This window comes from Amphiura filiformis, chromosome 12, assembly GCF_039555335.1.
Source record: "Amphiura filiformis chromosome 12, Afil_fr2py, whole genome shotgun sequence".
NCBI lineage: Eukaryota > Metazoa > Echinodermata > Ophiuroidea > Amphilepidida > Amphiuridae > Amphiura > Amphiura filiformis.
Genome location: NC_092639.1, coordinates 65,534,411 through 65,552,910, shown reverse-complemented (window position 1 = coordinate 65,552,910; position 18,500 = coordinate 65,534,411). Strand labels below are relative to the sequence as shown.

Below are 18,500 nucleotides of genomic sequence, written 5' to 3'. Positions count from 1 at the left end.
CGCGTGCAGATGTTGATGCGTCTAATGCATGCGCCCCGAAAGGCGGAGTGCATTAGACGCATCAACATCAGCTATCATTGATTTACATGTACAGCTCTCTTCCCTAGTAAAAGTGGCACAATGATTTTACCCTTTCGTTGTTAAATAAACATATCTCGAAATTGGAACAAGCAAATTGAACAGAACAAACGGCATTTGAGAGCTAAGCCTGCGCCCGTGACGTTGATGTAAGCATTATGTCACAACGGTATTTTCTAACTGCCAAAGAGGGCGCTTTTCACTTGCACAATTTTTTTTGAGACAGGCTGTATAATGTATGTTTTATATAAGGCCAGTGGTTAGGGTTAGGGTAAAGGTTAGGTTAGGTTAAATGTGAGGATAGAGTGAGATTCGTAACTTTGTGCAGCGGATATGGCGAAACTTATTTCAAATTCGACATAGGGAACCTTTAAGTTATTTTCGACAATAAACCTGAAAGTGGTTTTAAATTAAAACATATACATTACAGATTTATTTAAGTGGAATCTTGAATTAATATTATTTACGTATGCATTATTGCTTAAAAATGCACTAAAATTGTAGTTCTGTATGTGAAAAAGTTAATTTTCCGATATCGTATTTAAAGTGTGTTTCATACTGGTCTATCTTGGTGGCTATCTCGCTTACGCGAGCGATGACGTTACTTTAGACGCATCACATACAGGTAGACCAGTATGAAATACACTTTAAATACGATATCGGGAAATTAACCTTTCACAAACAGAACTACAAATTTGGTGTATTTTCAGTGCCGCCGTCAAGGGGGGTTAAGGGGTGCGTTACTCCCGGGCCCGTGGTCCTAGGGGGCCCGTAAAAATGAAGAAAGCACACTTTAATGGGTCCATAAAAGCAAATAAAAGAGACCTCAGGGGCCATTAAAAAGGGGGGGCCCGTCGCGCTCATTTTACCCCGGGTCCGTGGCTAGCTCTCGGCGGCACTGTGTATTTTAAGCAATATTGCATACGTAAATATAATTAAAGACTCCTCTTAAATAAATCTGTAATGTACATGTTTTAATTAAAACCACTTTTATGAAAGTTTAAGTAAGTTAAAGAAAGGTAAATTTAATACGATGATTTTCATTTGCGATTTTCTAGAAATGCGTGGATTTATTTTTTCAAGATAGATCACTATGTGAAACACGTGTTTTGTAAAAATCATAAATAGTTCAAATTTAACATTTTATAACTAATTATTTAGGAAAAGTTAAGGTGTGTAATTTTTAAATTGGAAGAGCTCCATAAAAAGATCTATAATACCAAATTTCTCAGAAAAGTCAAAAATTCAATGCACCCGGCGAATTGAATCAATTCCCAGACGTATCCAATCCCAAATATTTCAAAATTACCAGTTAAACACTAAACTACTATTTTTTCAAACCAAACTTACGTTTGTGAAAAGTCATTGGTATTATCCTGTCCAATCAAAGTCAAGTGCCTAACCTGATATAACCAAAGCTCTTAAAGAAGAGACAAAATCGTTCAAATTGATTCATTGATTCATTCATTTCATTCGGCTGCGAAGCAGGCAACTACAACGTTTCTCTATGTATTACGATTTGAAGCCAAAGTGGTAATGGCATCTGACAGTAAAAAGTTGTCGTTGTATTGGCCTATTGTAATACATGTTTTAACAGTGTAAATATAGTTTTATTCTTGATTAAGTTCATCAGGACTGTAGTATTCCATTAACTAAACATTGCTTCTATGCAAGTCCATGCAAGTGATCAATACAACCTACTTTGTCTTCAGAGGCACCATGTACATACAACAATTTGGTTCGGCTATGGGAAGCCCGGTTTCACCGATCGTGTCTAACTTATTTATGGAGTGGTTAGAACAACAGGCCATCCATACTGCTCCCCTTGACTGTAAACCAAAGTTATGGAAACGTTATGTTGATGACATTTTGGAAGTAATTCAGAAAAGATCGGTAGACAAGCTTACGCGGCACCTCAACCAAGTAGACACAACAAATAGTATCAAATTCACTCATGAGACAGAGCAGGAAAATCAAATTCCATTTCTTGACACGCTTATTGTGAAAAAACCAGATGGCTCTATTAAACTTCTTGTATACCGCAAAAAGACACACACCAACCAGTATCTGAACTTCCAATCTCATCATTCGCTACAGCACAAGCTAGGTGTGATAAGAACTTTATTAGATAGTAACAGAAGAAAGTGACAAAAAGGCTTAAAAACAGACCATCCAAACAGCCCTCCAGAAATGTGGCTACCCTCAGTGGGCCTTTGAGAAAGTGGAAAGTGCCATAAAACAAAAGCAACAACAAGGTAAACCAGCAAAAGAAAAGATGATACCAACAGGAATAAAGGACTGGTTGTTATTCCCTATGTCCAAGGTCTGTCAGAAAAAGCACAGCGGATTAAAAAAACAAAACAATATTGCCACAGCAATGAAGCCCATGACCACTATGCGCAATATTCTGGTACATCCCAAGGACAAAAAAGAAAAGGATAAAATCAAAGATTGTGTGTATGAAATTCCATGCCAAGGTTGTGAAGCTAGAAACGGGCAGAGCTTTTGGTACCAGAAAACGGGAACATGTCAAATCGATGGAAAAAACATCGAAAAACAGATTTGCCAGGGCAAACAGGAAAGCATCTGAATCAGAATTTCTCACTTCTGCATTAGCTGATCAATCACGTAGCTCAAAATAACAATGTTATAGGCTGGGAGGATGGCTCTATTCTTACAACTAAAAATGACAAGTATATAAGATGGGTCAATGAATCCATTTGGATCCGGAGGCGGACAACCAATCTATGAACAGAGTTGATGGCACATTCAAATTAAGCCACCTTTATGATGTATTGATCACTGGTGATGAGAGTGTTACTTCAATCAATACCAACAAGAAGTCAACTGGCAACAACTCAAAGCAAAACAAAGAGCAGACCTTAGCTCCTGAAACGTCCCATACAGTAAGTGTTTCAATTGGACTTGCATAGAAAAAATGTTTAATTAATAAAAAATATAGTTTTATTTTATAAATGTGTACATTTTAAACACACTAGTAACATGTTAACACTCTTGTCCGTGTGTTAAGGTTACACAAAGAGACGTATAAAAAACGTATAAAAGACGTATAAAGTTGTTCTCTAAAACAGAGTTTTCTCAGTAATCAAATATCGCAGCGAGTGAAATGTTGGTGCATTGGATGTAGCTTAACATTTTTGTGTGTGTTATATACAAATTATTAGAATAAATTTGAAAATCCTTCGTTTAAAGCATTTTTACCCACCATGTTCACAAGATCAAAAACACGTTCCATGAGGTTTTTTTCAAATGTGCGCTCCGTATAAATCCACACCGAGCGATTGTTTTCTTCTTTTTCGTATTGTATTACAAATCGATCAAAGAAATAATGTTGCCATGGGGAAGAACCAAATACAGTACCGATTAAATTTTAAAAGCCCGTTTTGGGGGAAAATTTTGGAGAATTTGCTTGAGAAAAAGCTGGTTTGTGAAATTATCGATATCTTGATTACGAGACGTTAATTTAGACATCTGAATACCTACATTATTTCTCAACATTCTGCCAATTGCTATTCCATTTGATTTTCACTCCAAATTGAAGCTAGTTTTGCAAAAAACGAGGTTTTCCTCCATCAGTTCGTTCAAAATTTCAGCGCCGACATGCGTGTTTATTCTAAGAGCCATAATGCGGACGCGATTGTAATCATGTAATTGGATCCAATTATAGTTATATCATCCGCTTTGAGAACAGTCAATTGCGTAAGCTGATCTATGGCCGAGTGGATAGAGCGCTGGACTGGGAATCTAATATGAACAATTTTGTGGGTTCGAGTCTCCGTGTGGCTGAATTTTCTTCTTTTTTTTTCTTTTTTTTTATTTTTACTTCCTTTTTTCCTCTTTTCTTTCTCTCTTTCTTTTTTCATTTCTTTTTTTTCATTTCTTTCTTTCTTTCTTTCTTTTCGTTCATTTTCTTTCTCTCTCTTTCTTTCTCTTTTCACTATTTCTTTATTCTTTCTTGCTCCTTTCTTTTTAGTTTTATTTGATTGATTCGCTGAGTGCAGTGAATCGTGATTGATTGTTTTTCTCTTTGTAGGCCTTCTTTGTCTGTCTTGTTGATTTTCATCCCAAATTCGATTTACAAATAATTGCTTTTTGATATTGTTGTTGTTGCCTACCCTTAGTACATTGTATAAATCAGGGGAATAGCAGCATTGATTTCATCAAAGATATCAAGGCTATAAATTCAAAATCAACACATTTTCCAGGGCGTAGCTTGACGAAGTGCCCCCAATCAATTTTAAAATTTATAAAATCCTTGTGAAAATTGCCGAAAACGGCTTGTGCCACCCCCCCGGCATCCGAGCTCCGGGCACGAGCTAAGCCAAGTTTCATAGCCTTTTCATGTCTTGACCGTGGATCGATATTCTATTGTAAGTAGGCCTACGTCCCGGTACGCTTGTTCATTTTCTGCATGGCTGTTTCTGTTATGAACTTACGCCCCTCTGAAATCAAGCGCATGAAAAACTCTCGGCTAACCTTAATATTCGTTATTTTCTTCTAAGGTATAATTTTTGTACAAAACATGCATCCGGGCCTCTAGCAGACTATAATGTAGTGGCTGAATATAAACGGTCTTTCATGCCTTTGGATTATTCACCCCTTGCACGGGTCCACCATATTGGGTAGAGCCTCAAACTGGTAATAGACATGAAAGAAAGAATTACGTCACTTTACACAATGTTATATGACTCGTTCAATTCTCATTCAGGCATGCTGCCAGATCGAGGCTCTACCTTCAAACTTGATGACCATGCAAGAAGAGAATATAATGGACTTTTGTGTGCGAATTTTCATTACAACACATTACTTCTTAAAACACTGATTTTACAACTTAACTAAATTACATCCATAATATTTTATGTTTGTTATAATTACCTTTGGTTGCCTTGACATTTTTCACTCAAATGTGGAATAAGCCATTTTTATATAATTTGTGTACAAAACTTAGTTGTAACTGTAAGGGTACTTATTGTTTTTGCGTTAAGTATTAAGGGTTTGAGAGGATTTACTTTGTCATAATAGAAAAGTTTTTAAAGAAATCAGAGACGTTTTAGAGTAAAATTTGTAGAGTAATTATTAATGCCTGAGAAATCATAAAAATTGGGATTTACCGAAAAGGTCAATAAAGCTTGGAAAATATATGCTAACAAGTATGCAATAACTGACACGATACGAAGGTTCTATTTCGAATCTTGGTCAGCAGTCAGGCTTCCTAAGCCAGCAGGCTAGCCTTACCAATGTGGATTCATTTTATCGATTTATATTTATAGGTGATGTACGACGTGAAATTGTAAGCACTGGTATAGGCCTATAAGTCTAATCGAGCTAAAGCCTAGTGGCTTGGGAAGCCTGAACACTTGCCATACTCTGAGAAACCGGTTCCACGTGTCTAGATCTGCATAGATCTCTGGACCTAGTATGATCAGAAAAAACGACGCACACAAAAGTAGTTTTGCATTTCTGTTACTTACTACATTTCATGCAAATTTGATAGTATATCACGAACTCGCAAACTCTGTACAAAATTCCCGCTCCTGATCAGCAGGTCGATAGATATCCCGTGCTGCCATGATGGTATATGCTAGGTTTAGTCAGGGCTCTATGCTATTGTGTTTTAAGCAGTGTTTCAAGGAAGTCTTCGGCAATCATAACATTATGCCTACGGTATGTTATAAAAATAATTATCAAGCACGAATCACATGGTTTTATTTAAAAGAAACCCATATTGATCATAAAAACGAATAAAAACAGCCGGTTCTCAACACGCAATATATAAAATTCCCGCGCCGAAATTTTCTAGTGCAATGACGTAATGGCCCAATTGTCGTCAGCCTTCATACTGGGACATCAATTAGACAATTCCAGTGCTCGGACATTTGAAATACATGTATCGCGTGTTGAGAGCCAGACGGCTGTTTTTGTTAATTTTTATGGCCAATATGAGTTTGTTTAGAATAAAATCACGTGATTCGTGGTTGATAATTATTTTACACATAAGGCAAAATGTTGTGTTAGCCGGAGACTTCTTTTAAAGATTTGTAGAGCTACGGTATCGGTTGTTTTACTGTTTAGTTGTCAATAATTATTATACCTTTAGAGAAACATGACAACTACCGTTTTTTATCATATTAAGACACTTGTGCACATGTATGCCTTACTTTTTTTTTTTATCACATCCCCACTCCGTCAATATTCCTAAAATAGGAATATCGTATAGAGGTCCTTTAAATATTTCTAGAAACTCATTGGAATCTATTGCAGGACGCATTTCAATTAACTGTCATCAAATTAATTTTTATTTTGGTTTAATACGAACTTAAATCTAGCTAGAATACCACTGCAATGTTGATACGTATACGATTGAAACTTATTCTCCTTATCCGACACAGTTTGAGTTCTGTTGTCAAAAACCGATACCCCAACTGGTTTGCGCGTTGCTGTTTGCGAAAGCAGCGGTAACATATGTGGGGTCATGTAAAAATTAATGTGGCATGAATTTGTGTATAATATCAGTATTAAATTGTAGAGCTATCGGGGTCGTAAACTCTTCGAAAATTCAGGAAGTTATTTATAGAATGTGGCATGCAGTGCACGACTACAGGTACATGAAACGAGGAAATTATATTGCATGGCATGATTGAAGGAAATAATACAATTCACTGCTTCAGTAAAACTATATAACAAACTATAGTGTTTCTATTTGCCAACAGAACAACTTAAGTTAAGGTAAGCAAATATAATCTAAATTATATATTTACTGCTTCAAATGTGTTAAATTATATAAAACGTACATACCAACTACTATTGCATATGTTAGTTCATAACACTGTTGCCAAACTCGAAAACGTCATGAATGTCCTTAACAATATATGACATAACTTTTTAATAATTTTAATATACAAATAAGCAATATGAAATAAATGGTCAGTGTAAATGTTTACTTCCAAAACACTGTTCTTCAATATACACTGATACTGTAAATCTGTGCGATTGCAAGATATCCAGAGGCTGTGTGAAAATATGAACATGCCTATAAGCATGCTATTGCTTAGAATTTGTATTCTTGATGCAAACCTATAGCATATTTAATAGCCCTATGCCATAGTGTTCCAAAGCTACTTAGTATAGTACTTACTGTCTTTGGTTGTAACCCCCCACACACACACACACACACACACACACACACACCCCACATATATATATTCAGCAGGACTCCGAAAGGTATACTATTGAAGTTTAAGACCATTTTGTTAAATGGTAATGATAAATCATGAAGTGATGAAACCATAATGTGCTGATTGTGAAGTCACAATATCCACATCTTACATATGCACAGTAACGGTGATGCCGCAATAGACTAGATGGCTTACCAGACGATCAAGAAGAACTTTCTATCCTGCTACATCTGCTTTTCACAGTTGAAAGATCCAATAGGACTACCGTGCTTACATGGATTCTGTTTTGAATGTCTGGAGACGTGGCATGAAGATAGCCAAGACAAGGCTCAAGTGATATGTCCTGCTTGTAACAAGTCTTCGCCTGTACCTGAAGAAGGAATCAGAGGATTTCCAAGACATCTACTTGTACGGAATCTACAAGGAACCATGGACAAGAAGGTAAGCAACTTTTAATGGAAAAGCATTGAAGACTGTAAAAGGCCACTGATTTATATCGCGCAAAAACATGAAAATGGCTAACACCGCGGAGGCTCGACACATGACGTCACGAGTCTATCGCCTATTAAACAGGATCACAATCCGACAAAATCTAACTGATCATAATTTGATAATCTTTCTTATGTATATAAACTTAAAAACCTATGTTCATTAATTACTTTCCACCAATGTCCAACATTCAAATTTTCCTTCAGTCTACAGAACCGGTGAAAAATATAACATGTCATGTGTGTGGGAAGGAAGCAGAGGTTCACTGTGTAGCATGCAACAAAGGTCTCTGTAACGCATGCCATACCTACCACAATGCCTTCACGAAGGACCACCACATTGTCACCATTGACGAACTCCAATCAAGTCAGGTCACCACTGAAGGTAGAGTCTGTGAGGTACATGGTGAGCAGGTAAGGTACTACTGTGAGACAGAAGAGAAGCAAGTCTGCATGGACTGTGTCAGTTTGAACAATTGCCAAACTGACCATAAGAGAGTGACCATAAAAGAAGCAGCCAAAAAGCAAGCAGATTTGATGGATGGATTGACGACGAAGTGTGCTGACAACATAAAGAAGTTTCAAGATGCTATTAATGACACTAATGTAATTCTAAGTACTCTGAATGATTGCAAGAAACTGACTAGAACTGAAGTTGTAAATTGTAGACAACAGTACATAGTCCAGGTAAACCAAGTATTTGATAAAGAATTACTGAAAATTGACATGATACACGAGGATAGGGTCAATGATATAGAAAGCAAAAAGAAAGTAATTGTATCAGAAGTTGTAAAAATGGAAGAGGTCAAAAAGCAGGTATCAGATCTCACTGCCCTCAAGTCTGATTTCTTGACTACCTACAAATATTCCTCCTTGTCCAAGAAACTTAATGAGTTGTCTTTGGCAAAACCAGTGACAGCCGATAAGTCTTTAGGGTATCTAGCATTTGAGAGCGTTCCAATGATTGTTCCACCAACTGGGTATGTGTTGCAAAGGCAGAGATGGAGACTTACTGGTCAATTTCCTACAACTGGAATGATGAAACCCCAAGGCATTGCTGTAAATCGTGAGGGAGATATTGCTGTTACAAGTTTTGGAAAAGGTGTCAAGGTATTTTCAAAAGATGGTCAAGCAATATGTTCTTTTATGAATGATTGTTCCCAAATAACAAGTGTGGCAGTTTCCCATGACAACAGGTACGTTGTAGAAAGTGGTGCAAACTATGATGGTCTGAAATTTTACACCGATGAGGGCAGCCTTCTATCATGTGTACCTGTCAGTGATACAAGCAATGAACAGTCATATGTGAATTCTATTGCTATTGATGCCAATGATCGAATCATAGTAGGGTTACATAATAACACTATATCCATCCACTATGCCGATGGGTCTCTCATCTCCAAATTTGCAACAAAACACAGACCATTACGTCTTGCGGCTACATCTGAAGGTGAAATTGTTTGTTCTTATCACGATGTAGCTCGGGCAGAGATAGTGGATTATTCTGGCTCCAATGTAAGTAAAGTACAACCTCCTCATGAAGTGAAGCAATGTGTTCTTGGATACATGTGTTGTAGACAAGGAGAGATCTTTGTAGTCAATAGGGCATCAGGTGACCCAGCAGGTATATTCAGATATACAAGTAAAGGACATTACCTAGGATGTGTTACAACAGAGGTTAATAACCCTTCAGGACTAGCACTGTCACAAGATGGCATGGAGTTGTTTGTAGTAGAACACACTGATTGTCAGGTAAAAATTTTCCACAGAGAATGATCTTTTCCCCTTGAATTAATTAAGCTTATAACACTAACTGGGAATACAGACACAAATTATACCGTGCGAAAAACGAATTAAGGGAAGGGGTATGAACGTTTGGGCAGTATTTATTGTGGGACATTAGAGCACATCAGACATATCGAATTGCATTCTGAATACGAATAATGTCCTTCTGATATCAAATAATTTTGATTTTTTGAAATTCGCAATGTAATACACATTTTATGGCAAATGATTAAAAATTGATATTTTTGATATTTAACTGTACTCGAAGTAAACTTCATAAATCTGATTTATATTTCAAGTGTATGTAGGTGGAATGAAAAGCCGACGATCAATTGAAAATTTTCCCAAAATACCCAACAAATAGGTCTTTTGGGGGAAAAATTCCATATCTTCAATATGAAAGGTCAAAATTTTCAATTGAACGTCGGCTTTTCCTTCCAGCTACATACACTTTAAGAATATATCATTAAATTTGTAAAAATTTACTTCGAGGACTGTTATATCTCAAAAATGTGAAAAATATCAAATTTTATTAATTTGTCATAAAATTTGTATTATATCGTCAATTTCATAAAACGAAAATTATTTGATATCAGAAAGACATTCTTCGTATTCAGAATGCAATTCGATAATGTCTGATATGCTCTCATGTCCCACAAAAAATACTGTCGAAACGCTCATTCCAGTTCCCTTAAGGTACCAGTTATGTTCACCGGGCTGTATATCCTAAACAAAGACATGTATGTCATAACTGGAACCAGCAGCCAATAACTGCATCTTTTAGTTGCGATTGCAGACTTCATTCGTTGAATTGGTTGAAGAAATCAAGACACGATGATCCAAAAACCCAAGGAAGATGAAAATCAAAGGTTGCAGTTTGCGCCATTGCATGCCTAAGAGATTTGTACACAAAGCGTTCTTGAACAAGATTTGTGATCACAGGTTCTTTAATTCTCAACCAATTTCAACAAATGAGGTCTTTAAATCAGAGACAAAGGATAAAGATATGCTGGTTTTGATTTTGACATACCGTATTTGTCTTTATTTAGGATATACAGGGATGGGTGAACATAACTAGTACCTTAATTGTTATGCGCACTGTAGATTTGGGTATTGATATTAGTATATCAGAACTGTAATACTGGACCCATTTGAAGCCATTAAAGAGGCTGAACCTGAAGCTCTGATTGGGCAGCATTATTATAATATAAGCATAATGCATGGTGGAAAGAACTCAATACATGTATTGGGTGGTTTAAATAACGTAAATAGGATTATTCCGAATATTTAAATACTTGGACGATAAAAGATGTTACCGGTTAAAGAACGTGGGCATCCAAAACACATTAAAACTATAAAAAGTAGACTACAACAATTGAACCATTTATCTTTTATTGATTCCCATAAACATTGCACAAAATACATTAAGAAGGTGAATATTATTTTTTTTACCATGTATACTGGAGATTACAGAACTAACATCCGCTTGACCATTAATTTTGCACTTAACATTACACTTTAAACACTGCAGTAGAAGAAATTAACAAATGAAAAAACACAATTTCCAATAAAACTCTATCCTGTTTATAAGTTGTAGATTGGAAACTTTACACTTTTTGTTCTATACGATACAGCATTTCCATTTATGCCTAGATGTATATTTAACAAATTTGTTTGTAGCTCATCAACTTGTTTTTGACAAGATTGGACCATTTTATTCATAGGACGGTTTCTGAACATTTGATTATTTTTTCAACTGCAATCTTCGATTATAATCAAATATCAAAGGAATAAGATATTTAGTGAAAAGTAATGAACCAGTAAGGGTCATCAAATAGCAAGGTTCTCACATTCCATCTATATCTAAATGATAAAAGTATGTTTTATCATAAGTTTGCCAATGCAATATATGGCTTTTTAAAAAGCCTATTTGTGTAAAAGCCAATGCATTTTTGGTTTAGACCATGTTCCTCCTTTTGTATTGTATTGTCCAATTCATTCATTCAATGGATTCTTATGTCGCCACCATGACACGCATTAACAGTTAGTTTTGATCCTCTCATGGAGCCAAGCGAGAGACCAATCGTCCACGATTGAGTGAATTGAATACCTCTCAAAAAATTCTCTAGTTTTTGCATCCAGTAATTCTAAACGATCTTATCTCGATCCGTAATGTTACGAAGAGTATCTCTCAAAAGAGTGCAAAAAGTGTATTTGCAAATAAATTGACCCCAATGACACTTGTTTTCGTTCTAAGGTGGCAACATGATTTAATTATAGCATCGCAATTCACATGTTCGGTATGTTCTGAAAGCCTGCTGAGAAATTGAACTACCGTAAAAAATCGTTAATAAGCATATGCCTATTAACGATTTGTTCGAACAAGAACGAAAAGGTACAAACCATTCGATCTTTCTTATTAATGACTTCTTACGGCATGCGCACATCAATGGGAACATCTGTTTAGGCTTAATATCGGAAAGACTGTCCGGAGATCCCGAAATGGTCTATTATAGAAATAAGATTCCTCATTATTTGACGATGCTATATTGTTGGTGTTGATATTGGTTTTATTCGTTTTCTTAAATTTATGTATTGCTATCCAGTATATACATGTACTTTCATCTACATATTGCGCGCGTATTGATAGCTAAACTACCAAATTTACTATGAATATGTTTACACACTAAAAGGTTTCTAAGTGGGCTTAAAACTTAAAATACCGACGCATAATGTAAAATGTGCACTTCTAAATATACCCGTTTTAAACCATAAACCGTTTCTTGTGTATAATCTATCAGCAAAGTCATTGAAGTTAACAGATCTATCAGTAATAGGTTTACTGTGACCTACAAAGAAGTGACACTCAAATTTAAAGGAATTACCCAAAGAGCTACAGATTAAGATTTTCAACGCGTTCGGCGTTGAACAAGTATAAAACTAAAGAGTTCTGCGTGTAGAATACATGCCCCTTGCCTAGAAGGTCAGGTGACGTGGTCTCTAAATTTGTTACCTCTATCTTTTATGGAACACTAAAGAAAAGTAATCGATTCACATCCTTTGATACAGTTGCGTGGTTCCGATATGTCGATGATACGTTTGTTGGCTGGATATATGGTATAGATGAATTGGTAAATTTCCGTTAACATCTCAAAAATCAAAAACAGTGCATTCAGTTTACTGTGGAATTATGGGAAATTGGTTATATATAATTTCTAAATGTCAATGTACAGAGAACAGAATTAGTTTGAGCTTCTCTATCTATAGAAAACCCGCTCACTTTGTCCAGTATCTCCCTATGTCTCAAAACATCACTTATCCGCCAAGAATAGTGCCGTCATAATACATTAGTGTACGTTTTCGTAGACAATCAGCAGTCTCGGCTCTTTTCAGTGCCACAACACTTTCAGTGGACAAGGGGTATTTCGCTTGAACGGCTCTTTACAGAGGTTCCGAATCTTCAGACGGAAAGGGACGTCTTCAGTGACGGACTCTTTTCAGAACTACCATCTGTTATAAATACGAGGGCGCGAATCAACACATGATTCACATCCCTCTATGATATTCTGTCAGCAAGGAAAGTCTTCATACAGAACTCATATTAGTTTTGTCCTGAAGATGTTATAGCTAATCTGTGTGACAGTTCTACGCCTGTCGGAGAGCGAACCCTTTGAAACTCAAAATCTGTCTAGCATTAAAATACCGTTGTTAAACATATCGAGCAATTTGACTCAGAGATTGTTGAAATCTTATAAACGTGTGACGTGTAATGGTTCATGCATAATCATTCATACAAGTTACTCAATATAGATGTATTACAATGTACATATTCATATGCATGACACTAAACTCACTAGAGAAAAAGAGTACCGCCCAGCGGACAATTATTTACAATAACAAAAAATGAAATACAGTACAAAATGAAAATTAGTGTTTGTTATGTGACAGATCTATAAAGTGATGAATATTCAAATACTTTTTGTATTGTTTCATAAAATAAATATGACAGTTAATTTGAACCAACTTTATGAAGGCCATACTAGCACTCGCATCATGCAAAAATATCTGGTAGTCAAACGCTGGTAGCGTTTGCTCAATCGTTATACCAGCGTTCAGTCGTGAATAGTTGCGACTAGGGTATGCTACCGACTTATCGATCAGCTATCGGCAATCGCTGCTCTGATAAGAAAAGGAAGTTACGTCACAAAAATTAAATAAATAAAACGGTACGCTCTTTGTAATATTGTTTAATATGATATGGGCATTAATTATTATTTGATTTGTGCATAATGATTATTCTTTCACCACATTTGCAGAAAATTGAAACCCTGTTGATAAAATTATCTTGAAAAATATTTCAAAAATAAAATGTCACATAAAGAAGAACAAAATATTAAATGGGCTATTCCGGTTAAATACATCAACCCCTTTAAAACGCATGACCTTAATTTTTTCCACACAGGAGTATGAATTTGAAAGTGGGTTACCTGAATGGGTGACTCCATTTGAAATCTACACCACGTGTGTGGGAGATTAAGGCCATGTTTTCCATAGGGAGTGTATGGATTTCAACTAGAATAGCCCCAACAGAAGTCAGTGTGATAATCAAACACAACATGGATGACAAAAATTACAAAATAATAAAAAAAATTGTAATGTGCTGTTGGTTATCACTTGAGTAGCAAGTATTTTTTAGTCTGTATGTCTACCTCGAGTCACCAGCACTATTTGAAGTTCAGAGTGTGCTGCGTTGGCTTAGTGTATTTTTTTGCGTGTACATATGCGGCACGTTGATCGCGTGCGTAAAAGTATGTACACGCACCAAGTAACGCTAAGCTAACGCAGAACACGCTGAACTTCAAAGCTAGTGCCGGTGACTCGGGGTAGATACTAGAATCAACCTGCCTTAATCATGGCTATAATAGCAAACTTTCTTGACGAGACATCCTTTGTTTTAAATACAGATACTTAAAGTGAATGATTAATTGTTTTTGTTTCAAATGCATAATGAACATCAAGTAACAAGACAAGATAAAAAATAAATACAGTTTACTAAAATATATACATCCTATATGCAAATCCCGGGTTACAGTATTTATAATGGCAACTAGAAGCTCAAAGCCGAATGATAATATTTTGATATCTATATCTATTACTTAATATTTAAATATCTAAATATGATACAAATACCAACAGCAAAATATAATATAGACCGTAAAATTGCTTTCAAAATGTTTTTTTGACTTACTTTACGATTACTTTACAACATATACACTATTTACACTTTGTACAAATATATAATGTAAAAATATGGACTGTTTATAGCTAATAAACAATATAATCTCATTTATCTCTTTCTCTTTTTCAATTTGTCTCTTAAGTTTATATCCCAAGTGTTTTCCTAACACTTCAGATATCATACTTAATATTCGAGCACACATTCCAGGGTTCACACTCGGACAAATATTAGAGTCACCTTTTCTCAGTAACTCTAGTTATTAGTAACAATTAACATTTTGCTTGCTTGTACCATTATTGCACTCCTTCCAAATGAAATAAGGTAAGGTGACGCCTTAGTAATGCCCACATGCTAAAGCGTCCATCTCTTATTCCTTGGCGTTTGGGGAACTTTGGGCTAGACTCCCCTGAATCACCGTATATAGATGTTTAAAAGGATTTGCCGCGACTTTTCCAGCACAACGATGGAGTCTTGTTTTACCATCCCCGCACTATTATATTGCCAGTACCCATTTATATACCTGGTTGGAGAGAGATACAATAGAGCTTTTACACGCCTTTAAGTACTTGTAATTAGTCGAAAGTTTCTTTTTACGACGTTTCGCCGAAGTTGGACGTTTGGAGGAGCATGTTACAGCTTACAGGCGAGTCCTTTTAAACTGATCGACGAGGGCGCTGTTTCTCAACATTACTTAAAACGCCGTATCTTTTTTCAAAGGGCAAAATGCATAGCAAAAAATATAGTACAAGATCGACAACTTATCGCAAGACTCTGATGTTGCACTGGAAAATATGGTTCTTTACGCGGTATTCTATTTTTGAACAAATTTTCATGGTACTTTCTACAAGTGCAATAGAACTTCTTTTTTGTTTTTCAATGTGTCAATGGTCGCATGCAAAATGTTAGCACCAAAATATATAAGACAAAATCTTCGGGAAGAGCTTGATATTCTACTAAATATAAGGCACGTCAGTGAATACCAATTTCCTGCTACTTTTATAGCAGAGTTTATCACCATTTTCACTATCAGTGATAGGTACAAACATGTATCACCATAGTATCTAAAAAGCATAAACAGCTGCCTCACTGTGATACATATATGCCGATAACTAATAATATAATATGTGTGTGGTATATAAAATAAAATATCTACAATGATGAATAATAAAATAACAATAATGTTGCACAAACTTAATATATATTACATAGGTCTAAAGGCTGAGATAATGGCTAAATACTCTATAGACAAATTTGTTCTTAAAGTACTAAAAAAAAGATATACCGTAATATTTAAACTATGCTAACCCAAGAACGCTCTTAGATTTTATAGGATTTAAACTATGTTAATTTTAATAAAAAATTCGATACAATTACACCGATGTTAATTCGATATTAAAAGCGGTGGAATTCTGACATCTTAACTGAGTATTTACAAGAGGAATGCTTAAGAGGATGAATTTAATGTGTTGATACCGACTACAAAATACAAAAATCATTTTAAATAATTACAATAATTTTGTCCGAAAAAAAATAATTTAAGGCCATAATTTTGTATAATTTAAATAAAAACTGTTATGTCCAATTCACTTATACCTAACCTTAACGGATGAGGTTTATCATAATATAAAGGGTGTTTTCTGTAGATTGTGAATGGTCTGAATTTCTAAATGGCCAATTTGGATCAACCAAAGCCATAGCTATCACGGATTACACACAGATTACCAACTCAATCTCCACTCAAGAGTTCAATATTAGCACATTAAGGCATGTTGTAGAGTGCTTAATATTAGCATTTCATTAGTGACAGTGACTTGGACTAATAGATCCTGGTGCTTAGTTTTGTGTACCAAATCCCAACCCTTATCTACACCTATTAAGTACCATTATAGATGCGCTTGTTTTAATTAATTTATCATAATAATTTCACTATAGCCTAACCCAATCTTGGTGTATGTGGAAATGTTGAATGCTCTATCAACATGTATCATCCCATATAAAAGTAATATCAATCCTACAGACTTACACTAATTAATTATCTCTGGGCTGAGGTATTTCAATCATTATAATTATCTTACACAATCAGAAAAATTAATATTGTTCAGTGTATAAACATAATTATAGCGGTTATAATGCTATAAATGACAATGCCGATATCGTGGCTATGGGAAGACAAGTGCTTTTCAAGGCAAAAGCGGTGAATTCACTTCAGTAAAAATTAACCTTATATTAATAGTTTTGGACGGTGTCAACGCTATCATGTATCAGTATGATTTTATTAAGGTAATTCATTATCAAATGTCTAGAGGAGTCACAAGAGGACCCCGGGAAGAGGACCTTTTATCAACTGACATTGTCATACGGTATATTCTCAACGAGATCAGGTATGCAAGTAACTATGCATTACCAAGACGGTCACTTGGGAAGGAGTTCCTCTTTTCAGACCAGATTTTTCTCATTCAAACATTTCAAAAATGAAAACCAGTGACTGCCTTAGCATTTTAATAATGATTTTGTCATGTTTTGGGGGGGAAAACAAATTCCCTGTGATTATTGATTTAGATTTCAATGTGTTCCTAATGTACTAATATACTAAGACCACGACTCAAGGGTCGCGGATGCTGCCAATTAGCAGCTAGTAATGGGACTCTTATGCAATTTTATTTATACTTGATTCGTATGTTATATTTTTTTATTGCGTCTGGCGATTGTCATAAACATTAATGTAACATAAATGATTGTAAAATAGAATGTAACATAAATGATTGTAATATAGAATTACTTGTAAATGCCACACTTATCGGCTGTCACAATTTAAACATAATTAAAGTAATGTAACACAATATCAACAATTAACATAACATTAGAGCCCACAATACCATAAAAATCGTAATTCTAAAAATCGCAGCATTTGCTGCCTTCCGCTTTCTTCTTAGCTTCCTTCTCCAACTCAATCAGTGTACTCTGTTCTACTTCTAAGTCTTCCTTCTCTTGAAGTTGTCTGCAAAACAATATTGAAGAAAGAAATGCATAGTTGCAATCAGTCGTGCGATCAATTAAAGTGATGATGACGACATAACCAACCACCCCACCCCAACACACCCCTACACCTCTCCCACAAACACACAACTCTCCCTTCCACTCGGTCCACCCCTCAAAACACCCCTACAATACCCCCATATCATAAACTCATGAACCTTAAAGCCAAGCATGTATTAAACGTAATACAGGTTTTCCCATCACTGGATCTCCAATCATAAAATCCATTAAGCAAACACTCTTACCACCCGCACTTTCTTACCTGGCAAGTTGCGTCACAGCTTCTACTACATTCGATCCATCCTTGATGCTGGTTTCACAAAACAAGGCATTGAATGACTGTAAAATTAAAGATATAACCAAATATGGATATTAAACTGCTGGAAAGTGTAGACTAACCCCATCAGTGTCTGATGTGTTATGTACTGTGTTATGCTTCAGACAGTTGACGAATGAGGGCAGCAGCCTATGAAAAGTGCACATTACTGGAGCGAGGAACTGTTAAACGCGATTCCAAAGCATCCTCAAACTCGACACTGGACTGGATGCAGAAGAATTCAGTACAGTAATGAAAGAGTGATTCGGGGACGCCACACACAAGTAAGGGAACTGTGTAACAAACTGTATATTGATGCGTCCGTACTTATGGACATATAAAAGTTGAAGAATAGGGTGCAT

General features: G+C 35.6%; 3 protein-coding genes across 6 annotated transcripts in view; 2 read left to right on the top strand and 1 right to left on the bottom strand.

The window, feature by feature from the left end:
* The first annotated feature begins 1,797 nt into the window (after positions 1–1,797).
* On the top strand, positions 1,798–2,226 carry LOC140167029 (uncharacterized). Its single transcript, XM_072190509.1, has one exon. It carries the CDS (start codon positions 1,798–1,800, stop codon positions 2,224–2,226), a length of 429 nt encoding a protein of 142 aa, XP_072046610.1.
* A 5,245-nt stretch (positions 2,227–7,471) lies between these two features.
* Positions 7,472–12,728, top strand: LOC140166581 (uncharacterized). The gene is made up of 2 exons (XM_072190079.1): positions 7,472–7,715; positions 7,970–12,728. Exons 1-2 carry the CDS (start codon positions 7,704–7,706, stop codon positions 9,536–9,538), a joined length of 1,581 nt encoding a protein of 526 aa, XP_072046180.1. The 5' UTR covers positions 7,472–7,703; the 3' UTR covers positions 9,539–12,728.
* The window catches only part of LOC140166580 (ras and EF-hand domain-containing protein homolog), a 60,960-nt gene continuing 53,382 nt past the window's right edge, over positions 10,923–18,500 (bottom strand). For all 4 annotated transcript variants that reach the window (XM_072190075.1, XM_072190076.1, XM_072190078.1 and 1 more), the window contains 2 exons: positions 18,085–18,161; positions 10,923–17,784 (listed from right to left, as the gene is read on the bottom strand). In XM_072190075.1, the coding sequence (XP_072046176.1) occupies positions 17,679–17,784; positions 18,085–18,161 (183 nt within the window). In that variant the 3' untranslated portion in view covers positions 10,923–17,678. The remainder of the gene's footprint in view (positions 17,785–18,084; positions 18,162–18,500) is intronic.